The following is a 26,843-nucleotide window of genomic DNA, read 5'->3' as shown; positions in this document are numbered from 1 at the left end:
CTTTGAAGATGGTGGCAGAAGGATCAGGGGTGAAAGGTCATCTCAGCTACACAGCAAGGTTAAGACCCGTTTAGATGATATGAGACCCTCTATCAAAAAAACATTTGTTTTTTAATTTAGGGAGAAAGAGCTAAGTATGGAAGTGGAATGTGGACTTTAAGTAGATTGGCACACTTATTGTCAAGATATAGTTTGGACTAATGAGCAGTAAATGACTGCTTAATTATCAAAGCTGTGCACATTTGATTGACTGGCCTCAAACCAGTTTAATCTGGTTCTAGGAAATAGTCTGTTCTTGACTGCCTGAAGTTCATGATAATGACCACTGTGATCCAATAAAACATTAATTAAAAGTGTTGCTTTGGAATTAAATCCCAGGACTTGACCATTGTATTTAGCAAAGGATCCCACCTCTGGCCTCCGCCACTCTAAAGGGACGATAGGGCAGTTGGAATGGTGTTTGAAGAGAAAAACTGAAGAGAGAACGCATGGCTTCAGTTCTTACCAACCTGATAGTAAGGTGATACTTTTAAAAGAGAAACTGTAATTAAGCTAAAATGTTTCATCCTAAAGGATTGATCTCTGTAGCAGTGTATAAACGGGAATGAATGAATCCCTTGAGTAAGTGAAGGCTTAGTAAATGGCATGGCCTGCCTTAAGTAGTTCAGTCATTGTTGGAACCTGTGCTTCCTCTTCCCAAATGATGCTGTAATGTCTCATTTTCTTTTAGAAAACTTGTTCTCTTTAAAATTTTATTTTATGCATAGGGATAGTTTGCCTGCATGCATGTCTGTGTACCACATGTGTGCCTGGTACCTGCATAAGCCAGAAGAGGGTATTGCATCCCTGGAACTTCAAACAGTTGTGAGCCACCATGTGGGTGCTGGGGATTGAACCTGGGTCCTCTGAAAGAGCAGCCAGGGCTTTTAACCCCAGAACCATCCCTCCAGTCCCAGAACACTTTCCTTTCCCACCTCTGCCCCGTGACTCCATTGTTTTGGAATTGGCAGTTTTCCATCCTGGGGAGTACAGGTCTCTTGACTTTGGTCGGGGCTGCGGGTGGGGTGAGTAGGCAGAAGGACCCCACAGTAATGCTGCCCTGCTTCTGGTTACTTCCAGCCTCAGTCTTTCTGTGCTTTACTGAGGAATGGCCTGATGTCCACAGCAAGACAGGCCAGCCCATCTTGATTCTGCCTCCCAGCATCTCTTCTAAAGTATCTTTCCATTTATGAAATTATGGTAAAAGTGAAATTTAAAACACTGCACTTTAAATCTCCTTCTTTTTGCAGTCCTGTACTTTTGCTCAGGAAGTGAAATAGTACATCTTTAATAAAGGTTATTAATCCTGAAACTTTGCAAGTTTATTTTATTTTAATTTTTTACATTATCCTTAATGCTACTTTTTTCCTTCATTTTTGTGACAACCTCATATAGCCTAGGCTAGTCCAAAACTCACTATGCATCTGAGGCCTTGGATTCCTGGTCTTGCTGTCTCTATTCCAAGTGCTGGGATTACAGGTATGAACCACCACACTTGACATATCTTTAGGCATTATTCAAAAATCATAAGAAATATGAAATTGTATTTCTTTTTAACTGAGTGAACTTCATCAGGCATTTTGCTAAATAAGATTCTTTTTAAAAACACCTTTAGCAAAATGTAAAAGTCTGTATTGTTGTAGATTTTTGTTGTTGCTTTAGTAAATCTCATTTGTCTGTGACTTTGGAAGCCTTGGAGCCATATAGACCTGCACATGTGTTTGGTGTCTACCATGTCCCAGCTCCTCAAGATTTGATTTAAGGCATTACAAAATGCTACATAATGTTTGAAACAAAATTAAAACAAGACAGCATGTCATCAAATAGAACCGACTCCTTTTTACTTCCTTTTCTGTTTCTCAGGCTAGTGTTGGCAGTTTGATGCATGTACCTCCAGTTTTTCTAGTCACTTGTTAGCCACATAAACTCACATGCGTTTGTATGCCTTACAACTGGTAAAAACAAAAACGAGGCCGTACTATGTATGTGCCACCAACTTCACCTTTCCCTGCTGAGCAGTGACTGTGCATCTGCAGAGATACTGACCTAACTGCAGCACAGTCTTCTGTGTGGGAATGTAGTTGTTTTTGAAGTAGCTTGTCACGTTTTTGGGTGCTTGGGAAAGGACCCAGGGCCTTGAGCATGCTGGGCACATGCCGTGTTTCTTAGCCACACTGCCAGCCTTGCTCATTCAACTGCACATTGTAGGAAATAAATGCATCATCTAGGTACTTTTGTTAGAGTTGGGGTGCTGTGTAGATATATAAGGCACAGCAATCCTAGATGCAAAATATAAATGTCTGAGTTCAGACGTTAGAAGTATGTGAAGTAGGCTTGATCAGCAGTGTTGTTTTGTTGCCTCATTTAAATCTGAGTTTCAGATGAATGAGTAATTTCTTAGTACAAGTATATCCTGTACTGAAGTTCCAGGTAATTGGGCAAGTTTTATTTTTATTTGTGAAATTGAGCAACCATAATTAGAATCTTATATAAAGTAAATGGCCTCTCCATTACCCTGTGTCAACCCCTGAGTTTAGGATGTTATTTTGTTTTTATAAATAACGAAGTGGAGAAAATGCACACATGTTGCATGCATTTTAAAAATGAAGGATCACGGTTTAAACTTTGCTTTTCAACTTCCTCCACTGGATCTGTCTCAGCAGCTTCCTCATGTTCATGTCAGAATCACATTTAGTAGTGTAAATGGTTAATATTTTGATTTTTTTAAAGTGAGGTTATAAGAAAATACTTTTCTCCTTGTTTTTAAATGCTAGTAAAATATTTTCAATGGTGTAAAATTACTGTCGTTTGTAACAAATACATTTAGGATCAACCCAGTACAAAGTCCTTGAGACTTATAGGCTGCAGCTGGACCAACTCTGATTCAGTTGTTAAAGACAAATTAGTAGTGAGGTCTGCATTCACCTCTGTAGGACTTAGTTGATTGGAGAGCCAAGTACTGAAATGGGACCAATATGTGCTGGTTGGAGACATTTCCTGTGTATTTTGGGGGAAGTTGCATAACCTGTCTAGACTTCCTCTTCTTTAATGTTTTATCAGGGAGAATTAATAAATAAACAGAGATTGGCTTGGTTTTAGTAACTGTCATTTCATTTCAGCTGCTATAACAAAATGCATTAAACTGAGTAATTTATAATGAAGAGAAATTTATTGCTTAGAGTTCTGGAGGCTGGGAATCCAAAGATCTAGACACCAGAAGATTTAGTGTCTGTAAAAGGCTCACCTCTGCTGCAGAGACAAGCCTTCCTGTTATATCCTCAAGTAAAGGGACAAACAGGATCCTTTGGGTGTCCCCAGAGGCCCAGCTCTGACTACCATCATATTGGGAGCTAGGTTTCAATAAAGAATTTCAGAAGGACACAAGCATTCAGACCATATTAAGAAATCTGCCATATATTTAGAAAAGCCAAGTATAACTTTTACTAACTTCAAGGTAAGAGGAAGAGAAGGTGTTAAATGTTTATAGAAAGTTCAAGACATTCTCATCACTTAAATTGATATTTGAGCCTATTCACTCACTGTCTTCCAGGCCTCTCCTCTCACATCTGCCTAAGGATAAATACATAAAATTGAAGTGGCTAGCATAAATTATTTTTAGTTACAATTTAGAAAAATGACTCAGTAAAAAAATTTTCATTCACATACATAGTCCCCATACAATTATAAAGCCAAAGGTGTTAGCATTTTAATATGTTTTTAGTTGAAATAGAATTATCTTACCACCCTTTCCCCTCTAGCCCTTCCTAGCCACCCTCCCTGGAATCCCTCTTCTACCCCCTTCCCAATTGGATAGCCTCTTTTTTTATTATTTTTGTTACATGTGTATATGTGTATGCACAAGTATATAAAAATACAGCCTTCTGAATCCATTTCTGGGTGTGTATATGGTTTCAGAGCTGATCACATTGCATTGGATAGCCCACTAAGGGGCTCATTCTTAGGAGAGGCTAATTCTCCCTCTTCCAGGAGTTGTTAGTTGCCTGTAACTTTTAAAATGTCTAAGGGTAGGACCCTATGGAATTTCTCCGTTCCACATTAACATGTCTCCTGATGTTGCCATTGTTCTGGTCTTCTTTATGCAGCCGTTTCTAGGAGAGACTGTTCGACAGCAGACTTCCTGGTGTTCTGGCTCTTACAATCTTTCTGTCCCCTTTTCTTTGATGTTCCTTGAGTCATAGATGCAGAAGCTGTGATGGAGGTGTATCCACTAGGGATGGGCTCCCATCATCTGTTGATTTCTACATTGTGTCCAGTTTTCATTTTCTGTAATGGTTTACACTTGGTAGAGAGGCTTCTTTGATAGCTACACTTAACAAGGAAAGGTGGCTGGTTGTGGGTAATGCATCTGGAACTAGGCTTGTAGGTTTGTAGATGGGAAGGGCCAGAAGAGGTGGCCCTCTAACAATTTTACAGCAAATCAAATTACAGAACCAATACACTGTAAGTCATTGTGACATGTTACAATTATAAAGTTACCAATCAAAGTATGAGCACAGTGATTGGTCCAGTTTTAGGGGCCAAGTCTTTCAGAGTTATGAATATTTGTGATACTGTATGTATTGATATTTGCTTAATCTACATTCTGCCACGTGGCTCATTACCTCATCCCTTACTGCCAATCCTCCTTCCTTTGTGTCTGTCTGGCAACTCTGCCTTTCTTCTTCCCAGAGTTCTCTCTCTGCCTATACCTCCAACCTAGCTATTGGTGGTTCAGCTTTTTATTACACCAATCACAACAATACATCTACACAGTTTACAAATATCCTACAACATTTCCTCCTTTTTGTCTAAATAAAAAGGAAAGGTTTTAACTCTAATACAGTAAAACTATATGCAATAAGAACAATTATCAAGTAAGAATTACATTTACAATGTCCAGTCCATTTGTATTTGGCAAAATTAGAAAAAATATTCCATTATCTATCCTTTCTTGGTGAGTCCGAAGTTTTGTACATAATTTATTTTCTATCATAACTCAGGAAGACTGTAACTGTAACTATCTAGCCTTCAACCCCATCAGAGACCTGAGAAGGATATAATATTATCTGAGTGAACAGGAAGCTCATAGAAAGCAACTTAAAACTATAAAATGACAGAAACAGCTAGTTGCCTGCATGGTCACGTATGGTTTCTCTGCAACATTGGGGCATCAATCTTCAGCCTACAAGCCTAGAACATTGGATAGACTTTTCTGTGAAGCAGGAATTTTGAAGGACTGTCCTATCTTGTCTTGGCAAAGTTTGTCAATCACCTTCTTTCTTGTCTTGCTTGACCAATTTGGACAACATATTGTCAGCAGTAGAGGGAAGTTCAATTTCTTGCCCCCTGACTAACTTTGCCACAATAAAAACAAACTCCATATGGATGTTCTTCGATGCACGTCACCCTTTTTTTTTTTTTTTTTTTGTTTGTTTTTTTTTTGTTTTTCGAGACAGGGTTTCTCTGTGTAGCTTTGCGCCTTTCCTGGAGCTCACTTGGTAGCCCAGGCTGGCCTCGAACTCACAGAGATCCGCCTGGCTCTGCCTCCCGAGTGCTGGGATTAAAGGCGTGCGCCACCAACGCCCGGCACGTCACCCTTTTTTGAAGTAAATTGGCACTGCCAGGAGCAGATGTGTCTCACTGTAATGAAAAGCCTTATATTATTAAAACATTAAATTCTACATTCTGTAGGTCTCTGAAGTGCTTGAACACCACTTATCTATCTAAAGTCTAACCTTGAAAACATAACAAACATGACTACAAGTTTGATTATTAAAAATAACTAATGACTAACCTATATTTCTTAATTATATATTACATTTTTAAATGAGCTGCATAGGTTCAGTACCTTAAACAAGAGTAGAAACATAATGCAGTATAACAAAAATGACCTGAAATTTGTATGAATACACAAAATCCATACCAATATAAAATATTTGAGATTAATAGTTGCTTTTTAGTTTAAAGTATATTTAATAATTTAGCCTTTTAGCCTATCATTTCTATATACCCCATTTCTTTCCAGAACTAGATTCCTGAATCTAATCTCCTTTGCTCAGCTTTCTCCATGACCATGACCAACAACAACTTGTAACCAACCTCCCTAAATGATAAACATTCATAATCCATTGAACAACCAAAAACAACTCACTCCCCCTCTTGGGAATGTGGATGTCATATTCTCTAGACTGCTTCCTGTTACCTGGGGTGACAGCATCTTTAGGAGATGCTGAGAAAATTGGGATAATGATCAAGTACTGGGAGAGCTAGCTATATTATTTTTTGTTTAATCTCTGTGTAATAGGAAAGTGTAGAGCTTATCTAAAGTTTTGACTGGAGTAGTCAGTGAGGCTGGACCATCTCAACTAGCAGCTTTGAAGTTGTTCTGGATGCAGAATTTTGAGGAAACTGCAACAGAGGCATTTTAAGAGGCTGACTCACCTGGGATACTTATTTTCATTGGTGCCTGGTCTTTTTCTTCTGAAATCATACACACTTTTAAAGGTAAAATACATATCTGCATTAATACAAGTATGAAATGTGTGGTGTATACAAGTCAGCTAAAGATGATTTTTTTCTTTTATATTTGAACAAGTGAAAGGCATCTATCTGTCAACTTTGTAAGTCCATCTGGACTGTATAACCAGACCTCTATCCATGCCATAGCATGTAATTATAAGTCATGAGGACTCTGTAGCCAACAAGATTTATCATGTCTCACTCAGTCTCAGAGCTGTTCCCATGTTGAGGCATCAGCAAATGCATCACCTGTCTTGTAGGGAATTTTTTTTTCTTCATGTCTGTAGCCAAGATTTTCAGGTCTTCCTCGTCAAATCTGATCTTTATTAATGTTGGAGGAATCCATAGCTTTTTTTTTTTTCCTGTAGAAACAAAAACAAACACAAATTCCCCCAACACAACATGTTTTCTGACTTCCATTCTGAAGTTAAGACATTTTAAAAATATACAGGTTGGTTTAATTTAGCAGTTTCCATAGTCCAGTGTCTCTCAGCAGTGATTTTTTTTTCATAAGCATTTAAAAAATTTAAAGTCAGCAGGGCACCATACAGGATCCAGACATCCTGTGTATTCTGTTCCTATATCAAGGGATCAGCATATACATCACCTGTGTTATGGGTTTTTGTTTTTTTTGTTTGTTTTTTGTTTGAACAAAAAAAAAGAAAAAAATGATATAATGCTTGGCCTTAAATGGAGTTCCTAGTATTATTCTGTTATTGTATTTTTGTTTGGGCTCTCAGAATTGGATGCAGGGCCTTAAATATGAATCACAAACTCTGCCACTGAGCTACATGCCCAACCACTATTTTTGTTTTTCAAAGATTTCCAGTTTATTCCATGTGTTGCTAAAACTCAAAACACAAGATTTCAAACTTTCAAAAGTTTCCTTTGATATTAACAGCAAAATCTTGTTACATAATAGCATGTATTTCATAATCATGTTCAGATAACACACTTTATCTCTGAAGTGAACAGTGCTGTAAGCTGTATATTGTCACCATCTTTCTCAGGAAAATAAGCTTTAAACAGACAAAAACTATTTTCTTGGCTTACACAGCTCAGAGTATAATAAAGACTCAGACTGTTGATATGATCTTAACCATGAAATCATAATTTGTCATCATTCTTGATGGCTGTAGATATTGAACCCTGGTCTTCCTCCAGACTAGGCAGCCACTGTACCAATGCTGTATGCACCCAATTCTGAAATATAGATTGATTTTTTTTTTTTTTTGGTTTTTTGAGTCAGGATTTCTCTGCATAGCTTTGGAGCCTGTCCTGGAACTCACTCTATAGACCAGGCTGGCCTCGAACTTACAGAGATCCACCTGCCTCTGCCTCCAGAGAGATTAAGGGCGTGTGCCACCACCGCCCAGCTAGATTGAGCGCCATTTGTTGCTGGAGAGCTTCTCTCCAGGTTCCACCAAGCCCCACAGTCCCACAATCCACTTATAAAATAATCACTCAGACGCTTATATCACTTATAAACTGTATGGCCGTGGCAGGCTTCTTGCTAACTGTTCTTTTATCTTAAATTAACCCATTTCTATAAATCTATACCTTGCCACATGGCTGGTAGCTTACCGGTGTCTTTACATGCTGCTTCTCCTGGCGGTGGCTGCAGTGTCTCTCCCCTCAGCCTTCCGCTTCCCAGAATTCTCCTCTCTCCTTGTCCCACCTACTTCCTGCCTGGCAACCTACTTCCTGCCTGGTCACTGGCCATCAGTGTTTTATTTATATAGAGCAATATCCACAGCATGATTGTTTTTTTAACTTATCTTTGTTAGTCATTCTTTCTGATGACTGTATTTTTTACTTTGGTTCATGTACACAGTTTCCTTAGAAATATGTACAGCTAAGAGCTGGGTGTGGCAGTGCTCACTGTAATCCTAGCAGGTAAGAGGCGGAGGCAGGAGGAGTGGGAGCCCCGGTCCACCCTGGGTTCCATGGTGAGTTTGAGGAAAGTCTGGGTTACTTATTGAGCTCTGCCTGCCTATCGATCTGTCTGTCTATATGTCTGTCTATGAATATATCCATCCATGACATACATTCATGAAATACAAATGCAGTTCTTATTTTTAGATTTTTTTTTTAAGATTTATTTATTTATGATGTAGTGTTCTGCCTGCATGTATGCCTGCAGGCCAGAAGAGGGAACCAGATCTCATTGCAGATGGTTGTGAGCCACCATGTGGTTGCTGGGAATTGAACTCGGGACCTCTGGAAGAGCAGCCCAGTGCTCTTAATCTGTAAGCCCCAGGAATACAGTTTTTATGAGCATCTATGTCTGCAACTATTGCTTTTTTTCTTCAGATAAAACGTTTGTTGGCTCAATGGTTTCACTCAAAAATTAAGTGTCTTTTCAAAAGGAGCTGAAAAATATTCAGCTAATAGAGTTGGCTTACTTGAGTTTTGGTCAATCATGCTATATTGCATGTAAATCAGAATCAGATAAAATTCATCACTTTACATTTCTACACTTGGTTGATTTTAACAGGCACATGTCTTCCTAAATGGATTCCTGATGGAACACAATGCTTTAATTGGCAGGACTTTTTTTTTTCTTAACTGGTGAAGCATAAAATAATTGTGTATTAGTTTGAATGTAATTGGCCCCCCATAATCTCAGGGAATGGTACTATTAGGAAGTGTGGCCTTGTTAGAGGAAGTGTCACTGTGTGGGCAGACTTTAAGGTTTCCTATGCTCAGGATACTGCCCAGTGTCTCAGTCAACTTCCTCTTGTCTGAAAAGTGTAGGACTCTCAACTGAACCCAATTAAATGTTTGTTTGTTTTACAAGAGTTGCTGTGGTCTTGGTGTCTCTTCACAGCAATGAAACCCTAAGACAAGTTGTTTATCTTAAAATTAATGACATTACAGATTTGATGAAGTAACAATGAATGGCCTCTTCTTGGAGGTGCAATGTGACCAGGGCTTGGCACATATGTTTTAGATTCATTTGTATCTTTAATTATATGTACATGTGTGGGTTTGTGTGTGAGCATAGGTGCCTGTTGAGGCCAGAGGTGTGGGATCCTGGGAGCTGAGGTAGTGTGAGCTAGCCAACATGGTTGCTGGGAACAGAACTTCACGAGTGCAGAGAACAGCACACGTGCTCCTCAGGGTCAGGGGAGGAGATGGGCTCTTCTCACAGCCTTGTGCTGCAGGCAAGTCCTTCAGCCCGCAGAAATCTGCCTGATGCCGGGGGTGTTTCCTACACTGCTGCATTTGTAGAAGGCTGAATGGCTACGTTGCAGTGTGGAGTGCTGCCCCTTAAAAATTCGTGCTCTGACATTTTCCCAAAATACAGAAATGTAATACCCACGGTTCTAATCCATGGAACTTTGTCCAAGAAATTTGGCATTAGAGGTTATACAAAAAGAAAGGCTGTTCATAATAGACTTGGAGAATGTAAGTTGCTTTAGGAAGGTTCTTCCCTAGTTGCTTAACAGCTCTTTGCTTGCAATACAAATCTAGTAACAAGTAGTGAAGATACAGCCCTTCCTCCTCTCGTACTACCAAACCTTTCCTGGTTTTAGACACTGAAGACAGTGGTAAGTACTGTACATTTATACTTGCCGCAACTGAAATGGTTTAAGTCCTTAACTAGGACTAGAGATGTAGCTTTGTGGTAGAGCACTTGCCTAGTACCTGTAAATCCCTGAACTTAATCCAGAACCCTACAAAAAATGAAACTAATTGAAAGCTGGTCATGATACATACCTGTAATCCTGATCCTCAGGATGCTAAGGCAGGAAAATTTAAGGCCAGCTTGGGATACATAACCAGTTCCAACCTGGGGTGCATAATGAGGCTCTGCCTCAATACAAAAAGATATAAACTAGCTGGGCAGTATGGAATAATAGATGCCATTTCCATGAGGATTCTATTTTACATGACATTTATCAAATCAAGATAACTTATAAACAAACCTTCTTGACCCGACAAATGATGTATGTGAAAAATATTCACCTAGTTATTATATTTAGTTGTGAAATATTAAATACTGTTGCCAAGGTTAGAAATAAAATGCCCACTATTGCTGCTTCTGTCTGTGTTGTGTAACTAGCCATTGTAATATGGCGAGAAAAACAAGTTAAAGCATAAAGACTAGAGAGAGAAGCAAAACTCATTTGCAGTAATTATGGTTGATTAGTTAGAGCAGGAACACCCTGGTAACCAGCCTTAGTAACAGTGCTGTATCCTGTATTCAGTGATTTTAGATGCTTGCTTGCTTGCTCTCTCTCTCTCTCTCTCTCTCTCTCTCTCTCTCTCTCTCTCTCTCTCTCTCTCCAAAAACTTAACAGTTACTTTATGGCCTCAAACTTACAGAGATCTGCCTGCTTCTGCCTCCCAAGTGCTTGGGATTAAAGGCGTGTGCCACCACTGCCCAGCTAGACTGATTCTTAACAGAAATTTGGATATTAAAAATAAGTAATAGGAACCATTGTGGAGATTTGATCCAACATAATCATATTTACTGTGTAGAGAATTCTTTTGAGGAAGTTAGGAATGGATGGAATGGAAGGAAACTAGATGCAGAGAGCCACCCATGGTACTATTGTTACCCTGGAAGAGATTCTAGCCCTAGAGCGGGAAAGCAAACCAGCTAGAGCTTGGCTCCTGGAGCACGTGTATTGTTAGAATGGAGAGAAAATGTAGAGGGAAGAGCAGGTTTGGGGCTGGGAGGACAAGAGCAGGAGAAGGTGGCAGGTGATACTGTACGGACACTGTGGTTGTTTTTCTTTTTCCTCTGCCTCTTAGTCTTTATGGTTTCTTTGCCCTCCATATCTTTATCTTAGTTTCATTATGTATCCTACCACAGAACAGATTCTTCTTCATTTAACTGAGACCATCAATGCTTGGCTTACCTTATTTCTTTCTTTCTTTTTTTTTTTCTTTGAGACAGGGTTTCCTTTCCTGGAACTCACTTGGTAGCCCAGGCTGGCCTCGAACTCACAGAGATCTGCCTGGCTCTGCCTCCCGAGTGCTGGGATTAAAGGCGTGTGCCACCACCCGGCTATTTCTAACCATTATAACTATATAGTAGTTGGATGATTAACTGTTAAAATAACAAGGAGTCAAGATGTCTTAGTTTTGTACTATTATGTCAAGATCTCAGGCTTCATAATTTAAAAAAACTGTTACATTTATTTGTGTGTTTGAACTCATGTGAATGTGTGTGTAGGTGCATGGGTATACCCATGCCACAGCACATGTGTGGAAGTCTCAGGACAGCTGTGGAAATCAGTTCTCTTTTTCTACCATGTGGGTCCCAAGGAAACAATATCAAGCCTACCAGCAAGTACCTGTAGCTATTGAGTCATCTTACTAACCCTCAGAATTCAGAATATACTTTAAAATAATATACATTTAGCTTGGCACAGGGGTATGTATACACCTTAGTTTCAGCTATGTGAGAACCTGAGGCAAGAGAATTGTAACAGCCTGGGCAACATAGACAAAATAATGAGACCTTGTTGGAGTAGACAGGGGACAGATTTACCTCCAGCAGTTTTGCAACTAAGAAGTTGAAGATTGAGGAGCTACTGTAATCTAGCAAGATCCTCTGTGCTGTGTCAGCCCACGATGAGTATATGGTGGATTACGTGCCTGGATGTGTGTGGAGCCCAAAGGACAACCTGGAGTGTCCATGCTCCTCAGGTGCTGTCTAGTTTTTGATTGTTTTGTGACAGGCTCTCTCACTGGCCCAGATCTCACCAAGTAGGCTAGCCCCAAGCCCCAAAGATCTGTCTCTCTCTGCCTTCCTGGTGCTAAGATTGCAAGCACATGACACACCAGTGGGCCTTTTTATTTTTTTAAATGTGAGTGTGGGTGTCTTCTCTGCATGTATGTCTGTGTACCATGTGTGTGCTTGGTGCCCACAGAAGTCAAAAGAAGGCATCAGGTCCCCGGAACTAGAATTATAAATCATTGTGAGCCAATGTGTGAGTGCTAAGAATTGAACCTGGGTCCTCTAGAAGAGCAGCTGGTGCTCATAACCACTGAACCATGTCTCCCAATGGACATTTAAGTTTGTTTTTATTTTTTATATTTTGTGTACATGTTTGTGTGTTTGTGCACATGAATGCAGTGTCCACAGAGACCAGAAGAGGGCATCAGATCTCAAGCTAGATATAGGCAGTTGTGAGCTCTACCCATCCTGTATACTTGCAACCAATTTTGGGTCCTCTAGAAGGGCGGTACATGCTCTTAACTACTAAGTCAGCTCTCCAGCTGTTTTTGTTCTGGGGATTGAGACTAAATTATTTACATTTATCTGCACTTTTGAGGTTTCCAGTGCTATTTGAATGGATCAGATGATACAATTCTCTTCTGCCAGGAGGGCTTGCATATCTTCCACAGGTGAATTATCTCAGGACAGCTTGCTTCAATATCTCTGGTTATTCATGTCTTCTGCAGGTGATTTGTTTCAGGTTTGCTGTGTATGTTTTGTTTTGTTTTTGAGACAAGGTCTCACTGTATAGGGCTGACTAGCCTCAAACTCACAGAGACCTGCCTGCCTTTGCCTCCCAAGTGCTGGGATTAATGGTGTATGCCACTACACATGCTTGGCCTTGCTGCATTTGAAAAATCATTCTGCCTTTTTTTTTTTTTTTTTTTTTTTTTTTTTGGTTTTTTGAGATAGGGTTTCTCTGTGTAGCTTTGGTGCCTTTTCTGGATTTCACGCTATAAACCAAGCTGGCCTCCAACTCACAGAGATCGCCTGGCTCTGACTCCTAAGTGCTGGGATTAAAGTCGTGCGCCACCACCGCCCGGCTTCTGCTTTCTTTTGTAATGGTCCCTTGGTTGAGAAGGTTTTGTGTGGTGCCTTCCTGCTCCCTGTTCTCATCTCCGCTCTCTGGTGGCTAACCACCCTGACTTCCCTTCTCATCACTTTTCCCTCACTCCTGAGGACTGCTGAATGCTGCTTCTTCCTGTGCCTCAGCATGGAGATCTGCTCCTGTCTATTTCCCTGTCAGAGATGCCCATCCTCTGAATTGGTTTGTAGTGTGAGGGTAATCCACATGCCTCTTCCTCTGCCTTGGCTGGAAACAGCCCAGTGGCTAGCAAATAGAGTTCCCTGGAGGGCTGAACATAGAAATCAGGTTTCCCTACAGTGTATCCCCTGGAGAGAAGACAAGGCCTGTGGGAAAGTCCTACTTTCCCCCAAGGACAAACAAGGTCTTTCTCTCATAATATTTTTCATTCCTCCATTAGAAACAAAGAAATTAAATAACAAGTCTGAACTTGCCCAAGATTGGACTCTCTGGATATTACTGCCTCTGTGTAAAACTGAATTCTCCAATGAATCTTTTTATTATTGTTCCAAAACGGATATTAATTAAAGGCCAATTTTGTGCCTGAGACAGGATTGCTTGGAGTGAGAGGCCAAACTGGGTTCCATAGCAGGTTCCAGGCCAGCCTAGAGTACAGAGTAAGACCGTGCCCAATCCCCTGAAAAAGAAACCTTCTTTACACAGTTCTTTATATGAATGTTATTTCTGCTTCTCTTTGGCTACTAGTTTTGTTGAGTGTACTCTAGCTTCATTTCAATTTTTATTTTATCTGTGGGTGTTTTTCCTGCATGTCTGTCTGTACACCACATAACTTCTGTGCCCTCAGAGGCCAGAAGAGGGCACAGATTCCTGTAACTGCAGTTATAGATGGTTGTGAGCCATCATGTGAGTGCTGGGAATTGAACCTGGGTCCTCTAGAAGAACATCCAGTTCTCTTAACTACTGAGCATGTGCTCTAACCCCCGAACTTCATTTCTGAAGGAAGGAATATATAATTCCTCATAACATTCCTTTAGCCAAATATTCATAAAGGAAATACTCATGAAAACTATAGTTTCTTAATTCACACTCCTTGTTCTTTGTGCAGAAAAGCCACTAAGAAAGTCTTTCTGACTGTATGAACTGTAGGAACAAGTACAGTTCGAGGGTATTCTAAAGTGAGTGCCTATTGAGTGTACTGGGATTGCTGTTTAAGAGTTGACTGTTAACTAAAAACAAACCCAAGTTTCTAACATAGCAAGATATTCCAAAATACAAGGAGGCAATTTTTTTCTTTTTTTCTCAGAAGTTTCTGAGGTAAGAATTTTTATTTCATTGGCTAGGGATGAGACTTAGTATCTGAACACCTCTGTATCAAGACTGAGGCCCTGGTTCTGATCCCCAGCACTGGGAAAATATCATTTCAGCTTGCTCATTCACTCAGTAGCTGAGCTTACAACTTTTTGTGCCACAGGGTTCCACTATCACATTGTAATAATCCAGATTCAAAATTAATTATAATTTAGGCATCCTATTTAACCCTTAGTGCATACAATTAATGTTTAAAATATTGTTTGTCAGAAGCCAACAGAACGGGCCAATGAGATGGCTCAGAAGTAAAGGCACTTGCCCAGCAAGCCTGAGGTCCAACCCCGGAAGCCACAGTAGCATGGTAGGAGGGGAGACTTGACTCCAGAAAATGCCATCTGATCTCCACACATGTGGGACACATAAGCTTGCACTCGGACACATGCACCACACACACACACAGAGAGAGAGAGAGAGAGAGAGAGAGAGAGAGAGAGAGAGAGAGAGAGAGAGAACAAAAACAGTGAAATAAAAAATATAACCAGCAGACGAACTAATTATGAGCTGCAGGTTTCTTAAACAATACCTTATTTCTTAACCAAAGAAACAAGAGAACTGTCTAAGTTATTTAAGACTAGGACTCGTTGAAAATTGTCCAGAGAACTTCTTAGAACCCATGCCATAAGTTAGGATGGTTGCCTTTGAATTTTTTTCTGAAATAAAAAGAAGTCAGAGTTGATGAGAACTACTGTTGGAGAGCGACCTTCAAGATGGTTCTCTTACTGGTGATCGTGTGTGTAAGCTTGGGAAAATGACTTTAAAATTTAGTGTTCTCTAGGGAGGCAGAGGCAGGAGGATCTCTGAGTTCAAGGCCAGCCTGGTCTACAAAGTGAGTTCCAGGACAGCCAGGAACCCTGTCTCTAAAAAAAAAAAAAAAAAGTTTTCTCATCCGTAAAAGGGGGACGTAGTGTCCAATAGTATTTATTATAAATTTAATAAGTAGTTACGTTGTGTCCCTTATGTGCTTGACAGTATTCTAAAAAATTTACAAGTAACCCTTGTGACTAGAGGCTGGAGGACGCTACTGTCTCGGCTTAATGAAGTGACAGGAGGGCTAGGAGGTGGCTCGGAGGGTGAAGCACTTGGCCCAAGTAAAGGCCTGGCCGACACCCACCTGCAGCTCCAGTTCAGGAAGTGGGGACAGCAGGTTCCCAGGCCAGCTGGCCAGCTGCACTCCCTCAGTGGTGAGCTCCGGCTTCAGCCAGAGAGCCTACCTCACAGAAAATGGAGAGCAGTTGAGGAAGACACCAGACAACATCCTCTGTCCCCTACTTGCACCCTCACACACATGCAAAGACACAAATAATAAGGGGAAAGCTGAGATAAAGAACTTGTATATGGGGCTAGGAAGGTGGTTCCGTAGTTTAGAGAACTTGCTGTTCTTCCAGAGGACCAGAGTTCAGTTCCCAGCATCCATGTTGGACCACTCACAACTGCCTGTAACCCCAGCTCCAATTGAGCCAACTTCCTCTTCCGGCTTCTGAAGGCACCAGCACTCACCTGCACATTCCTACACATAGATACAGTGAAACAAAAGCCAAGTCAATCCATGGTATGTTTGTTACTGCTGTTTCTCATGATCATGTATTGAAGATTTAAAGATTTTTTTTGTTACAATTAACAAAACAGTGTTGTGTGTACATGTGCAGTGTATATGGGAGAGTGTGTGTGTGTGTGTGTGTGTGTGTGTGTGTACGTGTATACGTGTGTACATGATGTGCACAGGGAGGTTAGAGAACAACTGTGGGCCGTTGGGTCTCTGTTTCACATTTCCATGGGTTCCAAGGATGAAGTGTTAAGATTTTCACTGTGAAGAAGTGGATTTTGGGTGTAACAGAGCTGTCAGGACAGTTCATCTGAGTTCATCTGTAGCACCACTTGGCTTCTTCAGCCTGTCCTTTCTCCTGATCACGTTAGTGGTCAGTGCCCCAGGTTTTGGAGAAGGTTGTCTGAAATAGTCTGTCCACGGAAAATGGTGGCATGTAGCCGTGTGGATGGGGAAGGCATGGCTCTAGGCTGAATGCCAGCATCTTGCCATTCACAAAGTCAGTGGCTTATGCAAGCTCTGGGCAGAGAAGCAAGTCAGTAAGAGGTCAATGTAGACAGCAGGTAGGGCAGAGGCCTCTCACGAACAACACAGGGAACAGTTCTTCACAAAGCTGTGGTAGATGGAAAGGAGAGGAGAAAGCCATGCCTGACGGTTGGAAAGAGAATGGGAAGGACAAGAGCTCGATCTGTAGACGGGCGTTTGGGGTGGAGAGACTTTGCAGGGAGCTGTGAAAGCTGAGTTGACCTGGGACTTGGGCAGCATCCCTGTCAGAGTACATGTCATATTGCCAGCTAGAATAGTTGGCTCTGTGTGACAGCTGCGGCCATGGTCAAGCTTGAGGGGTTGTAAGTGGATGAATTAGGAAGCCAACCAGTGAAGAAGAGCGACAACAAACCTTGTACCCTGAGGATTATAGTGGAGTGGGATCACACTAGGGTAGGAGGTGGAACAGGGTCCCTCACCTTTGTGCACTGTGCTTGCAATCTGACTGGGAGCTGGGTCTGGGCTGGGACTTTGGAGAACCATGTTCTTGAGGCTCCGGACTTGAGCCCACTTCAACAAGAAAAGTAAGCAGCTTAGGCACTTAGGAAGATCCCCACTAGATGTACAAGGACAGGCTGCTGACAGTTGCCAGGGCAGTATCTGAGTGCTTATGTGGGTGATTGAATTAGACTTTCTAGAGTTTATGAAGCTCCGCTCTTGAGAAGCAGTGGAGCTGGGTGTGTGATATAACACATACCTCTGTCCCAGCTTTGAGAAGTAGAAGCGGGAAGATCGGAAGACTAAGGACAGCCTTGACTGTGTAGTGAGTCTGAGACCTGCCTGTACTAAATTAGAATTCATCTTAAAAAAAAAAAAAAAACCTAATGAACCTACAGAAAGAGGGAGGGAGAGAGGGAGGGAGGAAGGGAGGAAGGAGGGAAGAAGGGAAGGAGGAAGGGGAGGCAGAGGGAGCTTGGGAAGACCCTAGGAGAGATCACAGCCATGCTTCCTGAGAGACGCAGAGGGAGCAGGGCCTCCGACTGCACCAGCACCCTCCATCACACATTGCTCCCTTTGCATCCTTCCCACACAGTTGGGCAGCCACAGCTCTGTCCTGGAGCATGGGGTGGGGGTGGCTGTCCTTCCCAGGGCTGGCTGGGCTGCTACACAAGCTGTCTCACTTCTTTCTGCAGCCTGCCAGGGTAGGAGAAAGAGTCCAGGCCACTCATACCACAGAGTAAGATGGAAAGGAGGCCAGGGAACAACTGGGGAGATTGCTAAGAAGATAATTTATTTAAGATAATTTTGTTTTATCTTCATAGAGGGCAGTCTGTTAATATGAACAAAAGTTGTTCTTTTGATAATTTAATCCAAAGAAATGATAGTGAGTTCAGTTTTCCAGCATATTAATAAAGATTCTTACGTCTATTTAGAAAACAACTGAATCATCCTATACATCCAACAGTATGGGACTGATTAAGTAGATCATGCCATAGTTATAGCTAAATAGCTAAATAAAGCCATAGACCCACTTTTGAGATGAAAAACTGTCCACTACATAAGTAAACACACGATTTTTAAAAAGTTAGAAAGCAGGGGGCAGCCAGATGACTGCAAGTAAAGGCTTTGCCACCAAGCCTGATGCCCTGAGCTCAGTCCCGGGAACTCACCTGGTGGAATTTGCCCTCTGACCTCCGTTTGCACTGTGGCATACACCCCTGCTCCATAGGTACCGGCACACATGCCTACACATACATATACACGGCACACACACACAAGTAAATTAATAAATGTAATCAAAAATTTAAAGGTAGGAAGTATGATTGTATATCTATAGGATTATCTGTGAACACCCTTGATTTATGACCTAATTTCATTCCCAAAGGAGATTTGAGACCCTCTCTTCCAATCAGCACATTATTATAATTTATAGTCCCATTTCCAGAAATACAGAAATTTCTGTATCACAATAATACCAAATGAATAAAAGTGTAGGTCATATATATATATATATATATATATATATATATATATATATGAAACAAAGTATGTAATAGATTTCATAGTCACAGTGAACACAGCATTATTATGGTGGTTAAGAGCCTAGTTTCTGGAGCCAGACGTCTGTCCACGTTGCAGATTGTCTGGGGTGAGTGTGGGCCAGCTCACCCCTTGGCTTGATTGGCTGTAAGATGCAGGTAGGAGTCCTCACCCTGCAGTGATCTGAGAACTGAGCTTACTTAGAGGGGGTACTTAGTGCTGGTGACACTTGATGGCAATTAAGTCACTAAGTGTTAGCTGTCATCCTGCGGCCTCAGCTTCCTCAGTGCTCGGGTTTTAGACCTAGACTACTTACTACCCTTAGTTAGAGATAACTAAGTTATTATTAGTTGGAGGTAATGGTTTGGGTTTTTTTTTGGGGGGGGGGCGTTAGTTTTGGATTTTTGAGATGGGATCTTGCTTTGTAACCAGTAGTAGCCCGTAACTCACTGTGTAGCCCAGGCTGGCCACAAACTTACAGAAGTTCTCCTGTCTTAGCCTTCTGAGTGCTGTGATTATAGGCATGTCCCATTGCGCCCAGCTCACATGAACTCCTGTTAGGTACTTTAGGGCTAGAGGTGTATCTCAGTGACAGAGTAAGCTGGAGTCGCCAGGCATAGAGCTGCACACCTGTAATCTCAGCCCATAAGAGCCAGAGGCAGGCCAGGCAGTGGTGTATGCCTTTAATCCCAGCAGAGGCAGGCGGATCTCTGAGTTCAAGGCCAGCCTGGGCTAAAGAGTGAATTCCAGGACAGCCAAGGCTATACAGAGAAACCCTGTCTCAAAAAAAAAAAAAAAAAAAATGGAGCCAGAGGCAGGGAGGTTAGGAGTTCAAGACCAACCTCTACCTACCACTTGTGGACTCAAGGCCAACCTGGGCTACATGAGACCCTATCTACAACTAATTAATTAATTAATTAATTAATTAAAAATTAATGAACTAGGGATATAGCTCAGTTGTAGAGCACTTGTTAGCATGGCAAAGTACTGGCTTAGTATATGTATAGCCCTGGGTTCAATCCCACAAAGACAGATAAATAAACAAAACACTGTAAAAAAAATGTGATTAATTCAAGTGATGGAATTTTTAATACAATGCAGAATTTTCCTTTTTTTTTTTTAATGTCAGATGCCCTGGACGAGTATTTTGAGTATGACGCAGAGGAGTTCTTGGTTTCTCTGGCCTTGCTGATAACAGAAGGACGGACACCCGAGTGCTCCGTGAAAGGTCGTGCTGAGAGCTTCCACTGTCCTCCAGCGCAGTCGCGCTTCCCAGGGACAGCTAGACATGAGTGCAGCGACAAGCTGGCCCAGGTGAGCTGTTGGGGTTCGTCCGTCCTTTGTGAACCGGTTCGGGTTCCATTGCTGCTGGGGTTCATCGTTTTTGTAAACTGGTTCCAATTTTTGCATCCCTGCTGCTCTGTCACAGTGATTTTTGTGTCAAGCAGGTGCTTGAAAGTGCAGTAGGTGACCTCACTGAGAGGAAGGGAGGTTGGCAACCCTGGTGGCTGTGACTCGCTTTTCTTTAGTTGTGGAGTTACCCTGACCCTTCCCTTTTATGTTCTTATCCATTAGATAAACTGTTACAATGGTTTTCCTACTTTACCTGTTTCCCCTATAATTTTTCTTTTTTAAATTTTTTCTTTTTATTTTATGTGCATTGGTGCTTTGCATGTATGTCTAGGTGGGAATGTTAGGTCCCCTGAATCTGGTTTACAGACAGGTGTGAGCTGCCATGTCAATGCTGGGAATTGAACCCAGGTCCTCTGGAAGGGCAGTCAGTGCTCTTAACCTCTGAGCCATCTCTCCTGCCCCCTTAAATATATTTTTAAACTTTAAATTTTTTATTGTTGTTGTTGCTATTTTCAGACAGGGTTTCTCTATGTAGTCCTGGCTGTCCTGGAACTCATTCTGTAGATCAGGCTGGCCTCGAACTCAGAGAACCACCTGACTCTGCCTCCCAAGTGCTGGGATTAAAGGCGTGTGGCACTATCACTGCCTGGCTTAAATTTTTTTTTTTTAATTTTATTTAGTATATACAAGTGTTTTACCTGTGTGTATGTCTGTGTACTACTTGAATGCTGGGTGCTCACAGAAGCCAGAAGAGAGCATCTGATCCCTTGGAACTAGAATTTCAGATAGTTGTGAGTGAGTCACCGTGTGGGTGCTGGGAATCGAACCTGGGTCCTCTGGAAGAGCAGCCAGTGCTCCCAAATGCTGAGCCATCTCTCCAGCACTCTAATTTTTAAACTTAAAAAAAAAATCTTTAAAAAATCATCTTGTTTTTTTTTTTTTTGATTGTTGATTGAAAATGAATTTTTTTTAGTATTTTGGTCTTTAGGTTTCAGAATCTTTCCTATGAACTGATGAAATTGACAAAGTAGGCACACTGGGAATACTCAGAGACCTGTCAGACATTGTATTTGACATTCTTTCCCATAAAGTAGAGCAAAATTGCCCTTCCCCAGAAACTGTGCAGCCCAAACCTCTACCCTGAGCCCTGTGCACAGAGCTTTCTATCTGGAGTGCATCATTTAACAAGAAAGTGAGTCCGCCAGACCTGAGCAAGCACTCCCATATAGGTCACGCTTCTTATGCAGATGTCTGCAATTACAGTTTTGAAATTTAAATACAAAATTAGAGCAGTCATTGAGACATTTGTTTATTTTCATTTTCTCTCAAGTGTCGCCAAGCCAGACGGACCAGATCTGAGGTCACGCTGTTGTGGAAAAACAATCTTCCAATCATGGTGGAAGTGATGCTCCTGCCAGACTGCTGCTACAGTGATGAGGGCCCTAGCACCGAGGGCCTGGACCTGAACGACCCCGCCATCAAGCAGGATGCACTGTTACTGGAGAGGTGGATCTTGGAGCCAGTTCCCCGACAGTAAGTTGTTAAACTTGGTGTCAAGGTTTCCAAGACCTCCTACACCTTCTGGAATACTGTAGCACGTCTCTGAATCCCTCTTTTTCATGTAGTAGAGTTGAGATGCTTACTGTGTACTTATGACACCAAGTGACATTAGGAAGTGCATGTGTGCACTCTCAGAGCACACGTCCCAGGAGATGCTTGTTCCCGCTTATCTCCTGCAAAAGCAGTCACTCCATATTTGCTGACATGTGATTGTACCTTCTTCCTCCCCTTAGGAATGGCGACCGATTCATCGAAGAGAAGGCACTTCTGCTGGCTGTCCGATCATTTGTGTTTTTTTCTCAGTTAAGTGCTTGGCTGAGTGTTTCTCATGGTGCTATTCCACGAAATATTCTTTACAGGTATGTCCAGGGTGGGAAGGGACAGTGCAGAGTGGTGTCTTAGCTCTCACAAGCACATTTCCTTCATTTGTAAATGAAAATCAGTAAAGGTTGAGGTTTTTCTCAAAACAAGTTAAGAGAGTTCTATTATATGGGTAATCTTGTTGAATTAAATCTCATTAGGATGGCTTGGTGGGTTAAATTTGGTGTAGAGGAAGGTTTCGAAAGCTTAGTTTAGGAAGGCGATCCAGCCTTAATGTCATGATGAAGTGGAAACAGAGGTCACCTGGGTTTGTGACTTCTATTGATGACCTGGAGTTTTCTATCTAAAACACATAAACATTGTGGGACATAGTGCTGTGTGCCCACAGCGCCAAGCTACTTAGGATGCTAGGAGATGCTAGGATGCTTAGGCTAGGAGAAGTGAGTTTGAACTTGAGCAAAATCTTAAAAAAAAAAAAAAAAAAGTACATGTGTTTGTGTGTGTGAGTTCCTATGTGCATGTATGTGTGTTATTGTATATTTGCATGTGTGAGTTCCTATGTGCATGTGTGTGTGATTATGTATTTTGTGTGTGCATAAATAAACATGCACACTGCAAAGCGATTTGTTATTTCTTTATGCAGGTGACAGTCTCTAAATTATCTTGCTCAATAAAATGAACAGAACCCACTTATTTAATAATAAACACAAAGTCCTTTTTTTCTTTCTATTTTGGTAAATATGATTAAATCATAATATTCTTTTAGTGTTTACATTTTCTTTTTGAGTTCTTAAAAAGATACCTCAGCTGGGCACAGTGGCTTATGCCTGTAATCCCACAGAAGGCTAAAGTAGGAGGATCATTACAAGTTTGAAACCAACCTGTGCTACATAGTAAATTCCAGGACATCCTGGGCTACAGAGTGAAATTCTGTCTGTTTGTTTTGTTTTTATTTTTGTTTTGGGGGACAGAGTTTCTCTGTGTGATCCTGGCTGTCCTAGAACTTACTCTGTAAACCAGGCTATCCTCGAACTCAGAGATCCTCCTGCCTCTGCCTCCGAGTGCTGGGATTAAAGATGTGCACCACCACCGCCGCCTGGCTATGAAACTCTTTCTTAAAGAACAAAGTAATAAAAACAAACCTTCTTCCAAGTGCAGTCTGTTGTGCCGTGTGAGTTGGTTTATCGGTGATGTGCATGGTGGACTGGTGGGAGTTAGTGCAGAGCTGAGTATAGGATTGCTTTTTATCCTCAAGTGACTTAGAGAGTCCGAGGGCAGCTGTGACTAACCTGTGTTGTTTGGCTCTAGAATCAGTGCTGCTGATGTCGACTTGCAGTGGAGTTTTTCACAGACTCCAACTGAGCATGTGTTTCCTGTTCCCAACGTCTCTCACAACGTGGCCTTGAAAGTCAGCGTTCAGTCCCTACCCAGACAAGCTCATTATCCGGTTTTGACCTGTAGTATTCATACTAACATTCTTTATGAGAAGAGAATTCAAGAGCAGGAGCTAAAGGCCTATCAACACCGTGGCCCTGGTGAAATAGAGCACCGCTGTCCCAGCAGCTCACAGGGTCTGTGTAGCAAACACACGTGGACCATGGCACCCGTGAGTGCCCTGCATGTAAGAAGTATCTTGACTCCTGAGTACTCTGCAGCCATTAGAAATGTCAGGCTCTGCCCAGGTGCGGGCAGCAAGTCTGACCACGGGGCATCTCAGGCCAGTGTCCTGGGCTTCGGTGGCACCACAGGAGAAGTAAGGTCACAGGAGGCGTCAGTGAGAACTTTGAAATCACTCTCTGCGATCGATTCCAGTGTCTCCAGCTGTCAGAGCTCCCGGCAGTCAGTGGGGGAGCCTAACCCTTTAATCGACTCCTTGATTCAGGATCGACAAGAAGTCATTGCCAGGATTGCTCAGCACCTGATTCACTGTGACCCCAGCTCCTCTCGCATGTCTGAACACCCCTTCAGCACCCAGGAGTCCACTTCACTTAGTGCAAAGCTTCACCGAGTTCCCCAAGAAAGCGAGAGTGTCAGAAGATGCAAAGAAGCATTCTCAGTCTCTTTTGGGAGCCCAGAGATTAGCTCCACAGAGGACACCAATGAGGGGAAAGTGAGAGGGAAGTCGGAAACTACTCCAGGAGAGACCTGCACCTCTCACAGCCCTTACTCTCGCCAGTCTGCTGGGGAGGCAAACCCGCTGATCGGCTCTTTGCTCCAGGAGCGGCAGGACGTCATAGCCAGGATTGCACAGCACTTGGAACACATCGACCCCACAGCTCACATTCCCCGTCCTGCATTCAGCAAGCACGACTCCAATTCCATTCCTTCTAAAGTGATCAGGAGTTCCTATGATGACAAAGCCTTGTGGAAGAAGAACAGAGATAGTGACTCTGTTTCTGCTTCTCATACAGAAGTGTCCTTACTGGGAGACAGAGGGGATGGGAAAAGCCCCAAACCTAGTAAATGCTTCATTTCTTCCAAATACAATCTTCAGGAAAAGTCTCTGAAGCATGAAGTAAGAACTCAGCATCAGAAGCATCCTGATGACATCACCCACAGCACCAGGCAGGAGCCGCAGAACAAGGCTGCTGGCTTACTAACTTCCTCTAATATGACTCTCTGCAATGAAAGTAACTTGGGTTTGATTAGCAGATTGGAAAGTACACCTTGTAAATCACAACTTAAGGAGCAAGAAATGAGCCATGAAATTGAGAAACAGTGTTCACATTGCAACAGTATTGACAAACAGATTTGCACAAATAAATGTACGGAGAAAATAAAAGATGAGAATTATAACCCAGGATCTCTCAGTCATCTCCAATGTGATGACTCAAAAGGTATTGACTCAAGAATAAAAGTTACTATGTCGGAAATGTCTGACTGTTTCAATAAGTACAAAACTAATTGTTCAAATAAAGACGCAAAAAGATCACAGACCTGTGAGCAAAGCAGTCAGCTCAGCACAGGGAGTGACTTCAGCGAAGGTACTGACGGTTTCAGATGCACAGCCTCAGAGCAGCTGAAAATAACGGAACAGGAGCAAAAAGAAGATCCCACTGATGGAAAACCTCAGAGGAAAAGTGTGAAGCACTGTCTGTCTACAAGCGAAAGACTGCAAAGTGCAGACGTGTTGGTAGGTGACATGTAATATTCTAAGTGGAATTCCCAATTATTAGCTGTGGTTTGAACTTTATTCCCAGGAGATCTGGTTATAAAGGCCCAAGGGGCTTCTTATCTGTACAATACCCAGTCTGGCATGATAAGCCTTCTACAGAACTATTAATATCCTTGCCAATACCCCACTCTCTTGAAAGTAAACACTAGGTAATAGAAGAAGTAGATCACAGATTTTGTGGTTTAAAATGCAGTGCTCGGACCCTTCTTTAAAATCTACAGTTACAGCACTGAATTTTTTAAGGCTCTGTGAGGTCCGTCATGCCACCTTTCATCAGTTTCTCGCCTACTGTCTCAAGGCCACGTGACCTTTTCCTCCCATTCAGAGCACCTGGACTTTATGTTTGGCCTGTGGATGCAGGAGTGGATGTTTTATAAAAATAGTTCATTTTTGCCTTTTTTTACAGCCTCCTCTCATTATGTCACATGATTATATAACTCAGTTCCTTTTGGTACTTTGCCAAGGGGCAGGTACAGCACACGAGGAAACTGAGGCTTAGAGTGTTGGATATGCCTGGAGCAGTGGCTGATCGGCACCCCTTACCCTCTTTTCAGGGTTCTTGTGGCCCAGGGTTCTGCTGCTTCCTCATATTAATCAAGGACAAATCTGTGGGCTGTGCAGGTGCTCGGCTCACTTGGATTTTCCTGCTGGCTGTTCATTTACTTCAGTGTTGCAAACAATCGGTGGGAAACAGCCAGGAATCAAACAGACATCCATCCCTGTCAGCTTCATGTGCTGGGCAAGCAGCTGCGGCCTGTCACCAATGCTGCACAGTAGTGAGCCGGGTGTCTGCAGGAGTTCCACCAAGTGGTTAATCAGAGGACTTAGTTCCTGGTTTTTCCTCACAGTTTAGTCCTTGAGTCATACCAAATAACCATATAATTCTGAAAATGATAATCGATCCTCATAGTTCATAAACCTTTAACATATTGTTTAAATAGGAAGGTACACTCTAAAAGTGTAATTGTCACAAAGACTTACTGTGGCCTTAACAACTCTAGATGTTTTGGAGAGGCACAGTGCCTCATGCCTACAGTTCCAGGCTTTTAGAACTGAGGGAAGAGAGATACGGATTCAAGGCCACCCTGGCAGGAATGCAGGCCCTTCAAGCATAATTTGGATGTGCTGGTAAAACAGTTATATTTGGGCTCACTTTAGAACTTTTGAAGCATGATATCAAAAACAAGCATTGTTTTCTGTGCTGATGTATGTACGTGTGTGTGTGTGTGTTTATACATGTAAGATAGATAGGGCTCTTCAGCCTTACCACCGAGGCTGTGTATCTCAGACTGCATCAGGAATGAATCTACAAAGTTGCCATTCTTTGAATATTCCCTCTAAAATCTAGTCCTTTTCCTGCAGAGGGATACGCTGAAACATCCAAGTGTCTGGAGAAAACATAACTTTCATTCCTTGGATGGGACATCAACCAGAGCCTTTCACCCTCAGACGGGGTTGCCTCTCCTCTCAAGTCCCGTAAGTTCCCTGCCGAGTTCCCTCATGCCCAGCACCTGCAGGCCCCCGAGAGGCTTGCAAGCACTTCAGCTAATGTTAATAGAAATATTTCAAAACTTGTGAAATAAATTTTCAGTTAGAAAGCCTTGTGGGTTTTGATAGTACTTTTAATGGCTATATGATAATATGGGAAAGGAGTATA

The 26,843-nt window shown here is 42.0% G+C and overlaps 1 protein-coding gene across 5 annotated transcripts in view; it reads left to right on the top strand.

Annotated features, from left to right (window-relative positions):
• Positions 1–26,843, top strand: part of Fam214a (family with sequence similarity 214 member A) — a 74,858-nt gene that overhangs the window by 31,970 nt on the left and 16,045 nt on the right. For all 5 annotated transcript variants that reach the window (XR_003734076.2, XR_003734075.2, XM_028865194.2 and 2 more), the window contains 5 exons: positions 19,907–20,091; positions 21,461–21,663; positions 21,924–22,049; positions 23,320–25,144; positions 26,549–26,662. Coding sequence is in view for 3 of the 5 variants with exons in the window: in XM_028865194.2 (XP_028721027.1) it covers positions 19,907–20,091; positions 21,461–21,663; positions 21,924–22,049; positions 23,320–25,144; positions 26,549–26,662 (2,453 nt within the window). In the remaining 2 variants the exon portion in view is untranslated. The remainder of the gene's footprint in view (positions 1–19,906; positions 20,092–21,460; positions 21,664–21,923; positions 22,050–23,319; positions 25,145–26,548; positions 26,663–26,843) is intronic.

The sequence above is a fragment of the Peromyscus leucopus genome, chromosome 14, assembly GCF_004664715.2.
Source record: "Peromyscus leucopus breed LL Stock chromosome 14, UCI_PerLeu_2.1, whole genome shotgun sequence".
Taxonomy (NCBI): Eukaryota; Metazoa; Chordata; class Mammalia; order Rodentia; family Cricetidae; genus Peromyscus; species Peromyscus leucopus.
This window is presented reverse-complemented; position numbering and strand designations above follow the sequence as displayed.